General features: G+C 41.8%; 1 protein-coding gene across 2 annotated transcripts in view; it reads left to right on the forward strand.

The window, feature by feature from the left end:
- The window catches only part of MBOAT2 (membrane bound glycerophospholipid O-acyltransferase 2), a 217767-nt gene that overhangs the window by 115772 nt on the left and 85792 nt on the right, over positions 1–16203 (forward strand). The window contains exons 3-4 of one of the 2 annotated variants that reach the window (XM_075126425.1): positions 2638–2699; positions 15568–15663. In XM_075126425.1, coding sequence (XP_074982526.1) covers positions 2638–2699; positions 15568–15663 — 158 coding nt within the window. The remainder of the gene's footprint in view (positions 1–2637; positions 2700–15567; positions 15664–16203) is intronic. The other variant, XM_048845456.2, reaches the window with a different exon arrangement.

Below are 16203 nucleotides of genomic sequence, written 5' to 3' on the forward strand. Positions count from 1 at the left end.
TGGGGTGGGGCCTTGACCAGAAGAGGCAGGGCCTCAGGTGGAAGTGGGGGGGAGGGTTAGCCTCCCCAAGGGGAAACTTCACCCACTGCCTATGAAGATGAATATTTGTGTTTCAATTCACAGACTGATTAATTGAAACACAAAGAGGCTTGTGATTTGCCCGAGATCACAAGTTCTTTTCTTGACTCTGCTGCTGATTCACTTTGCTCTCCAGAATTCTTGTTTCCTGCTTCAGTGGCTACAGTTGCTGCATCTCAATATTGTATCCATGGTAGAATTTATGGCATTTTAAAAGATGTCTCCCAGAAGTGTAGCCAGCATTGGTTGGTGCTAGTTGACTCTGGCATGAAAACAAAATGTTAGTCAAAATTATAAATATTTATTGGAATATGTATTGATTTATGCTTGAAGACTGTCATTACAGTTTAGGGTGAGTAATGACAAATTAGCCTCACTGATTGTCTTGAGCACATAGGGTGTTTTCTCCTTTAGTTAGGATGAAGACAAATATGTGACAAATAAAGTACTCAAAACATTTTTCAAATATCTTTTATTAATAATCTGAACCATGAAATTTAGTTATGATAATTAGAATTAACACAGTTCATGTGTATGCATATTACTACATATTCAGTTCTGCCCTAGGAGACAAGAATTTGTTTTCTAATAAATGTGCATTGGCACACGCAATAGAAGAAGCAGCAGCATTTTGGGCACTGAAGTGGAGCATCGGGGTGCTGGCATGAGCAAATTATGCTGAGGCCATTCAGCCTCATTTTCTAAAAAAATCAAAGCAATTTCATCTTACACTGTGGTAGAGGCTGCCTTTTTAAGTAAAATAACTTAATATACATAGACATTAAGATTCATGCTGTTGCCTTTATATAACAGAAGAAGGGGCTCTTAATACATAGATGTGAAATCCACTTTCAAATACAAGTACTGTAGAACTATGCCCACCATTCTTCAGGCAGAATATTGTAGAGTTGTCCTGCCATTACACAAAATATGTAGCCACTCCTACCCCCTACAAGAAAAGTAAGTTACTTAGTTGCAATGTTTATACTTTGGTAGAGCTCAGGTGCCCTGATTGGGTTTGGAGCCCCATTTTGCTAGGTGCTGTCCATAGACATAGATGTGGTCCTTGCCCTGAAGAATGCACAATCAAAGAAGGTGAGCAATACATGAAGAGTGGTGGAAGAGCAGGAATCCCTCAAGTTGTTCATAATTTACATATATATTTTTATAAAGCAAATAACACTCCCCACTCCCCAAGCAGTGTAGAGTCATGGTCGACGTAGTTAGGTAGACACTGCCTTACTTATGTCAACCATTACTGGCCTCTGGTAACTGTCACACAATGGCCCATGCTGACCGCTTTGGTCACCATTGTGAACTCTGCTGCCCAAGGGCTACATAGACTGAAAGCCCTCCCACTCCCCCTTAGAAGCCCCTTGTATTTTTGAAATTCCCTTTCCTGATTGCCCAGGTTGGCAAGCAGACTTAGCAGCTCTCTGTGGTTGAGTGCAACTGCCCAGGTGACCATGCCAGCTACATGTTCCAGACGTGCTCCTGCCTGGACTAGATGGGAGATATTGGATCTCCTGGGCCTGTGGGGAGAAGAGACTGTGCAGACACCACTTTGAACCAGGTATAGAAACATTGACAGCTATGTGCAGATTGCTCATGGGATGCAGGAGAAGAGCTATGATGGGGACCAGCAGCAGTGCTGTGTCAAAGCAAAGGATCTGCGGCAGGCATACCGGAAGGCCAGAGGGGCCAACAATCAATCTGGTGCCAAGCTGCATGCCTGTCGCTTTTACAAAGAGCTGCATGCCATCCTTGGCAGAGACCCCCCCAACCCCCGCAAGAGCACCGTGGATTCTTCCAAGGAGTCTGAGTCACAGGACCCTGCTGTGAACAGTGAGGATGAGGAGGTGGATGAGGAAGAGGAGTAGGAGTAGGGGAACAGACGACTGGGAGATCCAGCTGCACAGTGAGCCAAGACCTGTTTTCGACTTCACCGCAGTCCTGCCATTCCTACTCGTTGAGCACGTGTGCAGGGGAAGGAATCTTGTCTAAGTATGTGGTTTGCTTTGAAATTATAGGGATGGAACCCCCAGTTAGCAGGACACATATTTTGATTACTCTTTTATACTTGTGCTAAAAGAAGTAGTGGCGCAACCAAGAGAGGTTTTCATTCCTATCTGGCGTTGCAAGTTTCCACAATGCAAATGCCACTCACTTCTCCACGGTCAGTGTAGCTCTCGTGTTAGTGTCCCTGCGTTGGAAGGCTGGGGTGAGTTTGGCATGCAGATCCAAGAATGTAGCTTTGCACATCCAAAAATTCTGCAGCCACTGTTTGTCATCCCTTCATTACAGTGGAATCCCACCAGTCAGTGCTTGTTTCTTGGGCCCAGAACCGACACTCCACCATCTCCAGCTGCTTTGTGAACACCACCAAAAACCTTGAATTACTACTTTCTATGTCCCACAGCAATCTGGCCTCCAAGGAATCATCATGTTCCCCATGGCTGCTCTTACAGCTCTGAAAATACTGCAGGATCATGCGCCCTGTGCTTGCAACTATGCTCATGACAATAGTGCAGAACTGAGCAGGCTCCATTCTTCTTTCAGAGATGGCAGACACCGAGGAGGGACATGCGCGTTTGTGGGATTTTGAAAAGAAGGCACAAAAGGTATGCGATGCAGATGGAATTATGGGATGGAGAACAATGCATTATGGGAAATTGACCCCATGCTCTCGGTCACCTCTGCACAACTCCACCAAGCATGCAAAAACTTCGCAAAAGATGCTGCACTGGATGGTGGCAAGTTGCACAGTAGGATACCTACCCATGGTGCAGTGCACTCTGCATTGATACAAGCACTCCTGGTGAGTACATGCACTGCCAACACCAGGAGCAAAGTATACATGCACACAAGTGATGTACTAACTGCGGCAGCTGTATGCCAATGTAACTTGAGTTGACATACGTTTGTAGTGTAGACATGGCCTCATAGGTGGAGGGGATTCCTAGGCACAACCCACTAATTTGTCAGTAAGAAGGAAGTATATTCAAATGGCTTTATGGAGAGGCTTTTATGGTATGGAAGTGCATTGCAGCATCTCTCCTGGGATGAGGGAGCAAAAGGCCAGGTTGCCTCTACTAAGGAGGATGTGGTTTGTGTTTATTTTTCTCCCCATTATGAGGGCGGACTAAAGAGATTTATTGTCCCTTCCACCAAATCTGCTCTTGCCCCTCCCCTTTAAATGTTTGGGTCCCCGAATCAATCATTGGAGTCCTCCAATGATGGTTACTCAAACACACATTTTCCAAAGACAATACAATACTATAGTACAATTAAGTAAATGGTCTTGACTTTTTGGTGCTAGCCTGGAAGGATCGTGTACCCATTTGAACCCCAAAGTGATCCAGGAAAAAACGCATCCATTTCCCAAATGTGCAGCAGTATGTTATGTTTGAAGGGAAAACCTTTTCCTGGTCAGAACAAAGCATATTCTATTATGCCTGGCAACACCTCTACTGTGGCATACTTTAACAAAAATTTGGGTTGAAATCTGCCGCAATGAAAAAAGAAGCCAGTCTTCTGTTTTCATGAGTGTAGATGCATCTTTTATCCATCAGGGCAAGATTAATAGCTTACAGACTTGGGAGCTTGTCTACATGGTGGGGTAAAGCGCACTAACGTGTTACACATTAATTGGTCTGTGTAGGCACTTCTGTTGCGCATTAAAGTCTCCTTAGTGCGTTTTAACTTACACCATCAGGGGCTCGTTCACCTGCCCATCTACCAATGTGATATATACCATCACGTGCCAGCTGTTTTCAGGCGTCATCAGTGTGGTGCTTTGCTCTGTTCAATGTTGATAACAGTCATCTGTGTGCATGTGTGTTCTCCCCGTGTGCTGTCCCTGCTCTTCACAGATAGCTGGCACAGCAGATCTCGAGCAAACCGCCCAATGACCACAGATTCCATTAAGGTACGAAGGCACCCCGCCAGGCTTATTGCCAAACAAAACACAGTCTCTAACTCCCCGGATCAGATGTCTACAGTTCTGCTAGTACATATATGCTCCCTGACAATGGACCAGCTCAGTCAGTGGTGGGATTCTCCACTGCCCCCTAGGCCAGACAAAGATATCCACTCAGGGATGCATTCTTATACACAAGTACAGACAAGTTACACATCACTCCTGACGTAGTAAGGTGCCGCCTCTCACCTTGCACATGTTGGTTCGAACAAAACAACTCTATTCATCATATTACCTTTTTGCCCCTGTCTTTAGGATGGATCCGCCTGTTCTTTGTTATCTGTGTGTAATGTGCAAGTATTGGAGTGTTCTGGTATCATCCTGGCATATGTTTATATCTCTAGTGTCCAGTTCCTTTTAGGTACATGTATTTTTGCAACACCAGCCCATTCTTTGCCAGCTTCTGTGAGCAGGGCTTGCCTCTGGTTCACAGTTTAACTTTGCTTTATGTTAGCAAAGTCTTGAGCCTTACTTTAGTTCAGGCCTCATACCGGGCCTCTGATACCGAGGGTTTATGTTTCAGGGCCTCATCTTACTACACCAGCAATGCCCCTCTGCCATGTACATTGGCCAAACCGGACAGTCTCTATGCAAAAGAATGAATGGACACAAATCAGACATCAAGATTTGTAAAATAGTAGGAGAACACTTCAATCTCCCTGATCACTCGGTAACAGACTTTAAAAGTGTCCATTCTTCAACAAAAAAACCTTTAAAAACAGACTTCAATGAAACACTGCAGAACTGGAATTAATTTGCAAACTTGACACCATCAAATTAGGCCTGAATAAAGACTGGGAGTGGCTGGATCACTACAAAAAATAATTTTCCCTCTGTTGATACTCACCCATTCTTGTCAACTGTTGGGAATAGGCTACATCCACCCTAATTGAATTGGCCTTGTTAGCACTGACCCCCACACTTGGTAAGGCAACTCGTATCTTTTCATGTGCTGTATATTTATACCTGCTTACTGTATTTTTCATTCCATGCATGTGATGAAGTGGGTTATAGCCCACGAAAGTTTATGCCCAAATAAATTTGTTAGTCTCTAAGGAGCCACAATGACTCCTCATTGTTTTAACTTAGTACTGTTTCAAACAGCACTACCAGCAGGGTCTACATGGACTAATTAATGCACAACACTTCAGTCTGATTTAGAAATCACACCCTATTGCGCACATTTCCACACTGTGTAGAGCAGCCCTTAACAGGCCATAAAACAGTCAAAGTAAAATCTGTATAGGTGAATATTCTTCATTATGAGAGAGAGGATAAACTGGTGATAGATCTGTTCGCATCAAAACTTAGCAACGAGATTTGTGTGTTTTTCACATGGCTCGGGGGGAGAATATAAAGATGCATCCAGGGGTGCTTCTCCTGTCCCAACCATGGTTGAGGATTGTGCTTATATATTGTTCCTCTTGCCTCCACCCTCAGTTTCACCTTGTCAGGTGCTGTTCAGATGGTGAGGAAAGAAGAAAGACGCTTACGCTCTATAGCACCACATTGGCCAAGAAACCCAAGTCTCAGAATATTGCAGCACCTCCCCTTACCCTTCTTCTGAACAGACAGGATATTTTGTCTCAGGGGCTCAGTGTTTCATCCATGTTAAAACAGATTGATTTTTCACTGCCTGGTATATGAACAGGGAAAATTAATAAAACAGAGCTACTCAAAAAAAGGTAATATATCTAGAACTGTGTGGGAACTGGACTTTTCGTTTTACTGGGAATTCTGTGATTTTGAAATTTTTTATTCCAAATAAAAACAAAAGGAAAAAAATTGAAACTTTCTGCAAAATGAAATTTTTGAAAAACCTTCATTTGGGGTCAAAACATTATATTGGGGTTTGAAACATTATATTGTGTTAGTATCAAAACATTTTCTGATTTTGACTTTATTTTATATAACATATATTATAAAATTAATTTCAAAACTGTCTGATCCATGAAAGAAAAATTACAAATAACAAAGGGTGAGTGAAAATCTGGTCCCGTTAAAGTCCATGGCAAAACTATTTACTTCAGTTGGGCTAGGATTTCACTGAAAATATTTGTTGTTAAAAATATCAGTTCTTCATTCCTTTCTGTTTGCTAAAGGATTTTCCACTTCTCCTTTAACCCTAACATATGCTCTTCATTGCATTGATGCACGTGCATTCTCCAGGGTGCACAAGAGTTACCAGTGTTAATGTAGTTCTGTCTGATGAGGTGTGACATATGCCTTTTTACCAATAGAAAGGAAAAGTTGAATGGAAAAATATGCATAGATTTCTGTTCAAGTGGCCAGAAAGAAAAAAAGAAAAAATCATGTCATTTGAAAGGATTGGAGCTTTTTTGTGGAAAAGTCTGTAGATCAAAAACTCAGATATTTTTTCAACCAATGTAACTTGGCAAATGAATTATTAACCAGCAATGATATCATAGTGCAATACGTATGTGTAGCAGTGAGAAAAGAAGTCTTAGTTTCTTTTCTAGTCCCTGTAAAATTAGTTGCCTTGATCATCAACTAATGTGTAGTGGAATATTGCTGAGGGTTACAGATTGTCCAAAGTTTATGCTTTTAAAAAACTTGTAATAATGCAATTTAAAAACTTTGGATGGTGTATTGACTTGATAACCTGGCTTTGGGAAATACAAACTTTAGAAGGCACTAAAACCTAATATGAGAGACTAGTACAAAAATAACAGCAAATTTATAGGAGAATTAATAAAATATATATCACAGCTTCTTAAATTATTAATGTCCCTGCTGATATACAGTACCGTCTATTTAAATATACTGTTGCACATGTCAATCCTATCTTTGCTTTACTGTGCTGTATGTTTGGAACTTCACCCGGACTAGATTGACTAATATATGTAGATGCACTCAGTTGACAGATAAAACCAGGTTATCTTGACAAAAAAGTTTTGTGAAATAATCCTAGATGTGTTTGCCCAGATATATTCCAAATTAATATGCCTCTTAACTGTTTGTTATAAAAGATTTAATTTGTAGAATTGTTGAATAAGTAGTCACATGCCAGTTTTTTCTTGAAATTTATCTGTAAAATAAATATTGACTTTACCTTCTGGTAGCCCACATTTAGCAGTTATAGATGAGAAGGTAATTTCAGTTCTGAGTAGGGTTGCCAACTTTCTAATCGCACAAAACCGAACACCGTTGCCCTGCCACTTCTTTGACGCTCCGCCCCACTCACTCCATCCTCCCTCCCTCCGTCACTCGCTGTCCCCCACCCTCATTCACTTGCTCATTTTCACCAGGCTGGGGAGGGTCCCTTTTCAACCAGGTGTTCCGGTGCTGTGAGGGAGCGGAAGGAGTTGATCGGCAGGGGCTGTAGGTGCATGGGAATGGGGGGAGGGAAGGGAGCTTGGCTGTCGGTGGGTGCTGAGCACCAGCTAATTTTTTTCCATGGGTGCTCCAGCCCTAGAGCACCCATGGAGTCAGTGCCTATGGTTTAAAAAAAAAAGATGTTAACTACTAAGAAAGATAATGCTGCTAGGTACTTATACAGCACTTTTCATCTTCAGAGTGATCTGTTCGGCCTCAACTAAGTGACATCACGTCCTTCATAAATGAGCCAATTTTCATTTAACCAGAAAGTTCAAGACTATCACCATGTTTCTCTCAGTGCAGTTTTAACGAGCTCACTAGAGTTTGGCCCACTTCCTCATGTACAGTGATCAGATACTTTGATGCAACTTTCTGATGGTTTGTTTGAATTCTTATGCAAGACCATTTTAGAGCAGCTTTATTTTAACAAGTTAAAAGCCAGTATCAGAAATGTTTTTCACACACTCCAACAACTAAATTAACTCTTTAGATATATCCAGAAATTTACCATCTTCAGCACAAAGTCCCCTTATCCACCCTTTGTCATAACTGATTAAAATATTTTTGTCACCTATCAAAATTACTCCTTGCATTAGGAGAGTAGAATTTTTTAGAGCTGAACTACATGAAGTTTAATTAAACTATGACAAAATTCAACTATGAACTGCAGAGAAAAAATGTGAGCCAAATGACATTTTCCCTCCAGCCAAGTGAATTTGAAAGCAGGGTCTAAAAACAGCAGCATTCAGGAGGGTTGGGAGGGTGGGGGAGGAGCAGTGTGCAGGAGGTGTTGCAAGGGAGGGGGAGGAGCAGGGATGGGGCATGCTTGGAGTAAGGGGAGGAAAGAGGCAGGGAAGAGGTGGGGCGGAGCAGGGGCGAGAGGAGGCGGAGTGGGTGCGGCCTTGCAGGAAGGGAGGGGTGGGGCAGGAAGAGGTGGGCAGGGTGGAGGCTTGGGGGAAGGGGGCGGGGCCTGGGGTGGAGCAGGGGTTGAGCACCCCCAGGGAAAATTAGAAGCTTGCGCCTGTGTTTTGAACTATTTTCCGATTAATGTACAGTTTAGAATTACTCAGTAATTTAGTGGGGAAAATAGGTACGTACAGTAACTCCTCACTTAACGTCCTGCTGGTTAACATTGTTTTGTTGTTACGTCGCTGATCTATTGGGGAACATGCTTGTTTAAAGTTGAGCAATGCTCCCTTATAGCATTGTTTGGTAGCCGCCTGCTTTGTCCACTGCTTGCAGGAAGAGCAGACCGTTGGAGCTAGCTGGTGGGGGCTTGGAACCAGGGTAGGCCGGCAGCCCCCCATCTGCTCCCCTAAGTTCCCTGTGCGGTAGCCGCCCAGCTGGCTATCAATTGCCGGGCAGTTCAGGTGTCCCTCCCCCACAGCCTTGTGCTGCTCTCGCCCTTTGCCTTGGAGCTGCTCCCAGGAATTGCCGTGCAGGGGGTGGGGGAGAGGGGAGTGCTGATACCAAGGTCTTTCCCCCTTTCCCCCCGTTCCTGCCCCCCCACTTCTGTACCCCATCTCCACAGAGCAGGGGGCGGGGGGAACACACGACAGGACTCAGGATGGAGGGAGCTTGCTGGCAGCAGCTGCTGTCTCAACTTTCTGATCTACTTAAAAAGTGAGCTGTAGCTCACGAAAGCTCATGCTCAAATAAATTGGTTAGTCTCTAAGGTGCCACAAGTACTCCTTTTCTTTTTGTTAAAAAGGCTGTGTACTTAGAGTGGGATCAGCATATGTAAAGGGGCAATGTGCCCCTCTCTCTCTCTCAGACACACACACATACACACTGTGTGTCTCACACACACACACACATGCACCTCCCCGGCACTTTGGAAAGCGGAGGGAGTAGTGCGTTCCACTGGGATAGCATGGGTTCATCATCACTTTCAGTGTCCGCAGGGAATGTTTGCAGCCACTGCCATGCATTTATTGTCTCCTCCCTCCATTTGTTCTGCCTTGTAGAGTGTGAGGGTACATTAACAACAATGTTAATTGCGATAACATGCAATAACAACAATTTTAATTGAGGGCTCAGCCGAATGCTTTTTCATCATTTAGCAGCAAGGCATTCCCTGGGAAATATCCCACCCTCTGACTCCACTATCTGAACCAAGCTTCACAATCCTCATTGCTGTGTACAGTATTAAATTGTTTGTTTAAAATTTATACTGTGTGTGTGTGTATATATATATATATATATATATATATACACAATTTCCTTGGAACATAACTCCCCATTTACATTAATTCTTATGGGGAAATTGGATTTGCTTAACATCGTTTCACTTAAAGTTGCATTTTTCAGGAACATAACTACAATGTTAAGTGAGGAGTTACTGTACTGAGTTTTCAGGTAACATAAACAATATTGAGGCAAGATCAGTACTATATGTATGAAGATAAGTTTTGTTTTAGACCATTGTTTACAAAATTTAGACATTATTTTGCTATACTCCTACAGTCTAATTACCAATAAGTGTCATTTAAGATTTTAAAATGCATACAGATATTTGCACAAGAAATGTTATCACACAGGTTATGGTGGTTAGCATGTGTCCAGTTGGTTAGCCAAAAATACTTTTCTTGCCTGAGCAGATTGTTCTGGTACATCAAAACTAAGAATACTGTGCTCTGTTAGCATGAAGCTGGGAAATGGTGGAACGTGTAGTTATCTGTTTTAATATAGGAGTTTCATACAAGAGAGTTGTATGCAGTGTAGTTGTAGCCGTGTCAGCCTCAGGATATTGGTGCAACAAGGTGGGTGAGGTGAGGTAATATTTTTTATTGGACCAACTTCTGTTGGTGAGAGAGACAAGCTTTTGCACTTACACACAGCTCTGCTTCAGGTCTGGGAAAGGTATTCTGAGCATCACAGCCAACTCCAAGGTGGAACAGATTGTTTAGCATAAGTACTCTTCCAACCCTAATATTCTATGATTCAGATATAGAGTGGTCGCTTGTCTCTCTCACCAACTAAAGTTGGTCCAATAAAAGATATTATCTCATCCATCTTGTCTCTAATACAACAAAGCTGTGAGATGAAACTCTGCCCCTTGTGGCTGGTGAAATCAAGAGGGATGGGAGCAAGGAATGTTGAGACCAGCTTTGATAGAGATTAGTATCTTCCTTGAGGTCATTGAGCCAGGAAGGCATCTGTTTTAGAATCTATTTCTAGACATTGACAGCCTAGGCAATGAACATTCTAACCTGCTTTTTAGAAGAAGATGATTGAGCTAAGTTGTGGCAAAGCAGTGCCATCTGGTGTCTTGTAATTTACTTGACCCTTTTAATCAGGCACCTGTTCTAGACATGGAGATTGCAATAATTTCACTGGTAGTTGATCAGTGACTTGGTGTTGCCAAGAGATCAAGTGTGTATGCTCATCCTCCCCAAATCTCTGAGATGACTTCTGTACCATTGACTGTGAGGTTTTGTTGAGCTGCTTGTGGACCCTGACAGGCTGCAAAGGCATTTCACAACAGTTTCTCAGATTTTTCCTTTCTGTGGGATCTGAAAATGTGGTGTTGGACAGTTGCTTACATGCTCTCAGGGCTGAAGTGACATCAGTATTTAAAATTCCATTTCTTTTGTTTCCTTGTATCTGGATGGTGTCGTTTATTTGCCTTACCAGGGTTTGGTTGGCACGTTGAGACTTGAGTGACTGCTTTCGGGTGGGTTGCATCTAGAGTGTGTAATATTGTGATTATATCGATCACTGAAGGAGGGGTTACACCAAGCTTTGTTAGTGAGATTCATGACCACTCATGAATGCTCAGGTAATGTGATGACCGGCAGTTCTTATTTCCATCTGTCTTTGACCAGGAGGTTGAATAATCTTGGATGGTTTTGGTGACTTCGTTGCATACAGACAAGCCTTCATTTGAAGAACACTTGCAAGCTTGTCTTCATGCACATTCTGCAGGGGAGCATGTGATGACCTCTTTGCTGGGGGGAAATGTTACTCTATTCTTTTCCACTTATAACAATTGGCTTACTACAAAACTTACAAACTAACCATAAGATCATAATATTTCCTGACAAACTTAAATTAAGAATTTCCAAACCTTTACATATTTAAGAGTTGTACAGTAACTAAGATGTTCTATTGCTGATTAGAAAGTGGGAGATAAAGTTAGTAACTTTTAGCTCTTTGAAATTAACAATTTTTCTTCATTAATTATGTTTTGAGGAATGACCTTAAAGAGAGAGAAATGAAGGGACAGGTGATAATGAACTACATAAGAACTCTCAGTTTTTTTGGTGATTTCTGTTAAAGCATCCAGGAAAGAGTATAGGCAAAAGTCTTCCCTTATTGATGCTATTAAGTGTTACTCTCTGCCAAATAATTTTATTTTTACATATTGTAACCTTTTATTCTATTTAATGTTAATTATACTCCAGTGGATTCTGCTCTGGCAGCTACAGTCTCAAGTTCAACAAAGTTATCTCTGTTCTAGATCTAGAGCCCATAGGAACACATGAAACCATAGGCAAATAACATACGATTACAAGAGCATTTATCTTTAGTAGTTTTATTAAAGTTACCAACAAAGTTGTAAATGTCACAGCATATACATTTCCTAAAGATAAGTACAATGTACCAGTTATACCTACAGACATATTCACATCCTCCTAGATGGTGTTAGAGTCTGTTGGCCCTCTCATGGATTGATCATCAATATGGGAGTGGTTCCTACTGGAGTTTCCCATAGGAAGCTCAATTTTCCTGCTCTGGGCACCTTTTTTATACTGTGAGTCTGTCTATACCTACATTCTGCACATATACATGGAAGTGTCAAGCCACTCTTTCGTATTGGTCTGTGTCCCTTAGAAACACAAGTGACACCGAATTCTATAGGCTGTGTAGGTTCTCGTTGACGGACCACCTTTATCTTACTGTTAAGGCACATGTTAGAGACAATATTTGTTGTTGCAGCATTTTATAATTTAACTTTCCTAGCTACACTTTCACGATATTACCAGTTGGTACTTCTTTTCCCATAATTTTTCGGGTTATTTCTCGGTCATTAATTTATGCCAACATTTCATGTCTCCAAGGTCTAAAATAGCTAAGCCAAAGTCTTACAGACCTCAGCCCATGGTTTCTTGTATTTCAGCTTCTCTTACTCATGTCTACTACATAATTCCTCTAAATACCGATCAGTCTTATTCTTTTGTAATCCTATAAATCAACTCTAATTAACATATAATGAATATATATGGCATAACATATTGATTAATCATAATATCACACAATAAATGGATAAACTAAAATCATTGGCTACAATGTAATTCCTCTAACTACTTGACATATGTTTAAATTTTGGTACATGCAGCCAACCTTAAATACTAGATAGTGCTTAATTTTATAAAAATCTCTATATGGTTTAAATACTTCTGTCATGTTGCTACCTATTTGTTTTAAGTCAATTAATTGGTCTCTTCATACCATTTATTATCTTAGTTCAGGGGTGGGCAAACTGTGGCCCTGTGGCCCGTGGATCCAGCCCATCAGACCTTTTAATCTGGCCCTTGAGCTCCCGCTGGGGAGTGGGGTCTGGGGTTTGCCATGCTCCGGTGCTCCAGCCAGGGAGCAGGGTCGGGGGGCTTGCCCCGCTCCGTGCATGCTGTGGCTCCATGCGGCTCCCGGAAGCAGCGACATGTCCCCCCTCCAGCTCCTACACTTAGGGGCAGCCAGGGGGCTTTGCATGCTGCCCCTGCCCCAAACGCTGCCCCCACAGCTCCCATTGGCTGGGAACCGTGGCCAGTGGGAGCTGCAGGGGCAGCCCCTGTGGATGGGGCAGTGTGCAGAGCCACCTGGCCAGCGCCGCGCCTCTGTGGAGGAGCTGGAGAGGGGACATGCCACTGCTTCTGGGAGCTGTGGGGACAGGGCAGTGCACAGAGCCACCTGGCCGTGCCTCCGCATAGGAGTTGGAGGAGGGACATGCCATTGCTTCCGGGAGCTGCTTCAGGTAAGCACTGCCCAGAGCCTGCACCCCTGACCTCCTCCCATGCCCCAACCCCCTTCCCCAGCCCTGATCCCCCTCCTGCCCTCTGAAACCCTCCGTCTCAGCCTGGAGCATCCTCCTGCACACCAAACCCCTCATCCCCAGACCCCGCACTCCCAGCCAGAGCCCTCACCCCTCCAACCCCCCACACCCATGCCCCAGCCCAGAGCCCTCCCTGCACCCTGAACTCCTCATTTCTGGCCTCACCCCAGAGCCCGCACCCCCAGACGGAGCCCTCACCCCCTCCTGTACCCTAACCTGCAATTTTGTGTGCATTCATGGCCTGCCATACAATTTCCATACCCAGATGTGGCCCTCAGGCTAAAAAGTTTGCCCACTCCATCTTAGTTGCTCTATGTCATGTTGTCTCCAACTTTACTAATAGAAACAACCCATAAAATACACAATTTCTATATCAGCTTAGGTATGTAACAGTTTACAATTCAAAGAAAAAATGCTGAATTATTTAATTTATCCTGTTTGTGATCATAACATAATTTAACTATATATACAAATAATTCAACATTTTTCGTTGAATTGTAAGGTGTTAGGGTACCTAAAATGATAGAGTCCCTTTAGTTAATCTAATCTATTAACTTGAAATCTTGTCACTTTAAAATATTGGTTAAGCGTTTCAAGTACTATGTGTTCCCCTGATTTTTATTGCCTCTTTAAAAAAAAAATTGTGTTTTCTCTTTAATCCCCACCCCCACCCCTCAGTCTTGCAGCACAATATTTTTGTCTTTTCTTGTAGGTTGTAACCTTAGGTGTTGTAACAATAGTGGATAATATTTTCAGACAAGAGTGTGAACTTTAAGTTTACAGAGTGCATTATGTAATTTTTTTAACCCATTTTTTCCTTGTTACCTATTATGTGTAATCTGTGTACATTCTATCTAAGGATTTACTATAATGTCCATTACTCTAATATCTAATCGCTACCCTATTTCTTGTATTCTCTCCCTTCTGTTTTGAATTTCCTGGTTATGCTGTGTATGATTTTGATTTCAGTTAGACCCCTATGTCTATCAAGAACCTGTGTCACGACCTACAGCCCTGATCTTGCAAACGTTTATGTGCATGCTTAACTTTACTCCTGTGACTGTAACAATGGGACTACTCATGGCAGTGAAATATATGCTTAAGTGTTTGAAGGATCAAGGCTTAAGACTGTAAGCTGTTGGTGGTCCTCCTGAGGGCATTCTGCACCAAAAAAATTAAAATTCTGCACCAATAACATAAAAATTCTGAGCACAATATTTTAAAATTCTGAAAAATTCTGCAAATTTTATTTGTCAAATAAATGTGGAGACTCCAGCATGGCATTGGGGAGCACAGGGCATGCTGCACAGAGGTGGGAGATCACCGTGCAGCTCACCCCCCAACCCTATTATAAAAGAGGTTCTAATGCCGCCACATGCAATGTGTCAACATTTATGTAAAATGTGTTTGTTATACATCTGTGGTTTCTTATATCTCAATTCTAACTTGAGACATAAATGCACTGTTTTTCAATAAATGCACTAATATGCTTGTTTGAAACAGAAGTTAATTACCTGTTCTAATCCCTGCCAGAACAGCTGCAGTGGATGTACAGTGCTCAGGTTTTGCGTGTAGTAGAATCAAGGAATCTCACTGAGAAGGAGTTTAATATATGAATTAACAGAATGTTTGTGTATCAATTTTTTTTTGTTAAACTTTCAGGGAGATGAAAAGGGTAAATGTTGTTGACTGGATTCTTTCCATTGTTATAGCACTTGCAGATTTTATAACAGCAGTTTGAATTACGGTTGCATGTATGTATATGAAGGTACATACACTCTCTATAAATTGCCACAATAGATGCTTTCTGTGATATGTTTTGCACACCTATGGAAAATGAACCAATGTTTGTCATAGGATAGCAAATTTTTAATGGTATTATGGTACTATATATAGAATTTGGGTGCATTAAAATTTGAAATTGTGTAATACTTGCCAAAAATGTATGAAAAAATGAATCTATTTAACTAACTGCTCTGCCATAATAGATAAAATGTGAATGTTTTTAGTCCAAACACAAACTGCAAGTGACTTGGAACATTGGAGCAATATGTTTTCATTGATTGATAGCCTTTTTGGAGTAACTAAATAAAATATAATTGTTTTTCCTTTTCAGATATTGCTTTGTTTTTGCTTTGGGATACCTCACTATGTGCCAAATTACTAGAGTCTATATCTTTGATTATGGACAATATTCTGCTGATTTTTCTGGGTAAGAAAAAATTATATACTCCATTTCCCCCCACCCCAACAACAACATATAGTAGAGCTTGTCTGTCTGATGTGAAACTGTGTTTACTCTTACAGTAAATTGTTGGATGATAGAATAACTCGAATTTCAATTACTAAGTTTCTGTCACTACCTGCAATGTTTGGGCAACAAAAAAACCCAATAAGTGGTTTTACAGCAAATCTATTTTTGAAAGGCACAGCTTTAAAAAGCACTAATTCAATGGTATTTACATACTAATTTGATTTAAAAGTGAAAGTTTAAAAGTCGAAGGCCATATTCCCTAGTGGAGCCCTGGATTGGGACTCAGGAGATGTGGGTTCTGTTCCTGGTTCTGTTGGTGGCCTCTTGGGTGACCTTGAGCAAGCCACTTTCCCGCTGTGTGCCTCAGTTTCCCCATCTGAGAATTGGAATTATGACACTGGCCTCCTTTAATTGCTTTGAGATCTACTGCTGAAAAGCACTATATAAGAGCTAGCTGATATTATTTATTATGCTATTTTTCATACAAGACTTCTGGAC

Source organism: Caretta caretta, chromosome 3 (genome assembly GCF_965140235.1).
Source record: "Caretta caretta isolate rCarCar2 chromosome 3, rCarCar1.hap1, whole genome shotgun sequence".
NCBI lineage: Eukaryota > Metazoa > Chordata > Testudines > Cheloniidae > Caretta > Caretta caretta.